This window comes from Charadrius vociferus, unplaced genomic scaffold (assembly GCF_000708025.1).
Source record: "Charadrius vociferus isolate BGI_N301 unplaced genomic scaffold, ASM70802v2 scaffold828, whole genome shotgun sequence".
Lineage (NCBI taxonomy): Eukaryota > Metazoa > Chordata > Aves > Charadriiformes > Charadriidae > Charadrius > Charadrius vociferus.
The window spans coordinates 977,274-981,262 of record NW_009649708.1 but is presented as its reverse complement, the minus strand read 5'-3'; the positions used below and the strand labels follow the sequence as shown (position 1 = coordinate 981,262).

General features: G+C 44.3%; 1 protein-coding gene across 1 annotated transcript in view; it reads left to right on the top strand.

Annotated features, from left to right (window-relative positions):
* Nucleotides 1-3,989, top strand: part of PFDN1 (prefoldin subunit 1) — a 36,432-nt gene that overhangs the window by 2,669 nt on the left and 29,774 nt on the right. The window contains exon 2 of the mRNA XM_009890695.1: nucleotides 15-213. Within this exon, the coding sequence (XP_009888997.1) occupies nucleotides 15-213 (199 nt within the window). The remainder of the gene's footprint in view (nucleotides 1-14; nucleotides 214-3,989) is intronic.

The window sequence follows — 3,989 nt, the reverse complement described above, 5'->3', positions numbered from 1 at the left end:
TTGCGGCCTGTCAGGGCCGCCCCTCATCGCCGCTGCTCTTCCCCAGGCCTTCACCGAGCTGCAGGCCAAGGTGATAGACACGCAGCAGAAGGTGAAGCTGGCCGACATCCAAATCGAGCAACTGAGCAAGACGAAGAAGCACGCCCACCTCACCGACACGGAGGTCATGATGCTGGTGGATGAGACCCGCATGTACGAGGGCGTGGGGAGGATGTGAGTACCTGCCTGGCCAGCGGGGAGGAGAGCGGCTGGCTGGCTGGCTCCCTGCTTGGGCGTGCCTGGCTTCTGTGGCGAAGTGGGGTAGTGATTGCAGCCCTGTGTGCAGGGAGACCTCCCCATCTTTCATGTGTAAAAGGCCTCTAGGCTGCTGCCCTGGGCAGGAGGCTCTTCCCTTTACAAAGAACATGCCAGCTCTCTCCCAATGTGTTTGTTTGTTTCCTTGTTCTTATTGTCTTTCATTTTTGATTCCAGGAATCTGCCTGGGAATGCAGCAAGACTTACTGGGTTTTATCTTTTGGGGTTAGCTATTGGCCACCTTGAAGAAGAACTGTTACAAATGGCTTTGTGGGGGTTTGCTTGCTGGCTCTGCTTCTGCCCCCGATGGTCTGGCACCTCTGGGAAGTTTGTAATCTAGACCAGCAGAGCAGCATTCCAATGACAAACAGCATTTGTGAGAATGCTCTCACAAATCTGTCCAACTTTCTGATGTAGTTTACATCACACTCCTTGAAAAACCAATATGCACAGTTCATGTGCTCAGGGCTTTGCTTGCACAAAATGGCCTTTGCAGTATCATGCTAGGGAATGGATCTAATGGGTGTTGCCTGGATTTTTTAAACCCTTAGAAGTGAGCGTAAAGCTCATGGGTAGTCCCAGGGCACTCATAAAGATGTGCTTCTGCGTGTTGGATGGCTGTCAAAAGAAACACCTTAAACCAGAAGTAACGTGTTTTGATTAACCTCCACAACATGCTTCTGTTTGACTTTAGCAGCACCTGATAGGACACCACACAACGTGGTTTCAAATCTGAAACACATGCTTATTAGATAAATATCACACTAGATTTCTGTGTTTCTGACTTGAGAGTACTATGATTTCTCTCTTGTGTCACTTGTGAGTTGGGTAACAGTGATGACTCTACTCAGCTCAGGATGTGGTTGTGTGAAACACTGAATCTGCTCTGACTGCTGCCAAAAGGGATGATTGTACCAACCTCTTCCCCACCCTGTGTTTACCCCACCTACTTTGTATCTAAGTGGATGGTCACCGGGCTGAGTGGTCTACCAGGTCGGACTACAAATGCCCTGATCCATCAGACCACGCAATCTCCAGATTGAGTTGTAGGGAGGTGGCAGGACTGGGAAGCCAGGAACAGTGTGTAGTTTGCCCTTTGCTGCGAGTTTTCAGAGGACATTGTACCCAGGCTAATGGAGGTGTTAAGCATGACAGAATCACTTTCTTGGCTCCCAGTAAATAAACTTTTCTATTTAGGTAAACTAAATACTGGGTTTGTGTGGGTATGCTAAGGACTGGTACCTTAAAAGGAGATAGATTTTGGTCCTTTGCAAGAGGCGACTGATTTGATCCAGGCAGGCTGTAGGCGTAGCAAACACTTGTGTCTGGAGTAGTCATGAGACAACTCATAAGGGTTTTTTTCTGTTTGGTTTTGTCACAGAGCAGACAGACAAAGACTAGAAGATAATTCTGGAGTCAACAGGGTTTCTTTAAAGCTTTTTTTAAAATCTGAAAGTACAGAATACTTCTCCTATATGGAGAATTCCCTCAAGATACCTTAAAAATGTGAGCGTATTTGTCTTTATTGTAAAGTGATCCTGCTTGTGAATGAGATGTGGCTTGCAGATGGTGTTTCAGTGCTGGCTGAAATGCATTGTCCTGCTTTCTGCTTCTACCTCCCACTTTGGAGTAAGAGATGCTTACCTTCTTTGTGTCCTAAACCATGTACACTTTCTCTGTGTGCAGCACCTGTGGGAGTGACAATCTTCTGTGGGGAGTCGTCTTTTGCTTACCTTTCTGTGACCAGACAGGGTGGCTTAGGCATGGCAGGCAGCTCTCGCTCTGCAGGAAGTGCAGAGGCACCATCAGAAAAATATTTGCATTATGATAGTATTTAAAAGATGAACTCTTCATGGGCTTTGTGGTACTTGTTGCTATGCAAATATAGATTAAGAGAGTGCTCTTCTTCTGAATACTACTTACTCACTTCCCACCCATCCCTATCCCCCCCTCGCTGTGTCAGCTTGATACAGTATTTCTGTGAACTCTTCTGGCTGTGGGGCTGAAGGCTGCCTTGCCAATTGGCAGTAATGCTCTGGTATGATCTGTGTCACTCCCTAGTGTGGAGGACACGCAGCAAATACATGAGGCTTTTCCCGGAGCCCACTCCAACCCCTAGTAGAGAATTTATTGCTGAAGTTTGGACTTTTAGCAAAACAGGCTAAAGCAGCCCTTGAGCAGGAATAAAAATCCAAGGGCAGTCTGGCATCTTGTGTTCCACTGGAGACCAAAGGAGGTGGTCATTATGGTTCTTACGGACATATAAGCCATGTTCTGTGAAGTGGAATTGCAGATTTTTTAATTTGTTGGCTTTATTGCCTTGCACAGATGTGGGAGTTCAGCCACCAAATGGATATTTATGATGTCTCAGTTTCTTTTCCATAGTCTAGCATGCAAATGTTAGAGCTCTAGTGGGTTTCAGTTATCCAGAAAGGCTGGAAGTCTGCATCAGTGTCAACTCTGATTATCAGTACTCTTTTGACAGCTTGCTTGAATAGCCATATTCTTTGGAATAAGTTTTGTGCTTCTATTCCTGTGCACAACTTTTTTTTTTCCCTTTTTCTTTTTTTCTTCTTTAACCCATTTAAGCTGCTACTTAGAATCTGGCTTGTGATGGAGTTTCTCTGTTTTTTCTCCAGCTTTAGTGGTTTGGGGTATGTGCCGGGGGCTAGTACATACAGTTCTGTAGGATAAGATACACCAGGTCTTTGTGGAATTTGAAGGCTTGAGGAACTGTGGTGATGTGCCACATCCTGGGAGGAAGTCTGCCTAGTTCGGTACTCACTTCTGCACTACTTGGAAAGCAGTTGTGTGGGTTTTGTTCTCTGAACCCCTATCTTGAGCCTCCTTCCTTTCTGAGTGGCTTTCCCTGCACTGCTGGTAAATGTGAAAGTCCATTTGTCATTCCTCAACTTGGCCTGTTTTGTTGGGTTTTTTTGGGGTTTTTTTGTTTTTTTTTTTTTTTTATATTGTAGTGTCTATGACATGCAAAGGCCTAGCTGGCCTCCACATGTGGGGCTCCATTTACTTTTGCTATAGCTATTTTTGGTTTGACACAAGGAATGTCAGTGCCACATAGTATGAGATGATGAATTGCTGTGTACTGTACATATCCGTGAGGTTGGGATATCATCTGAGTGATGGCATCTTGCCAAATACATTTCAGTTCTGTTACTTCATAGTCTTTTGAAAGGTCTGTTACATTGCCTGAGACAACTACCGCTATGCTGGACTTCTGCTTAAGCTATTTGTGAACTGATATCATCATCGTGCTTTGAGAACTATGCTGAAAGTTTAAGCTTCAGAATTCTGTCTGAATATTTCAGACCTCTCCCTTTACATTCTTTTAACCCATAACCTGGACAGGATCCTTATTTGCAGAAGCAAAATGTCTGGCACTTGTGCTAGGCACAGTGAAGAGAGCACTGCAGTTTTTCATGCTGTGCCAAAATAGATCGTCAGTTTTTGTTTGATATTGCTTTATCATCAGTTTACTTCTACAACAAATGGGAGAACACTTGCAAAAATGAAATATAAGAAAGTAAAAATTGGGTAAATACTGTAGCACAACTTTATGTTCAAGATTTTCTGCAAGTATAGTATGTTATTACAGCTGTCCCTGTAAAATGACTTTGTGCGAGTACAGTATTTTATGGGGACAGCTGTAATAATGATTTTGACTTATTTTTTTTAAG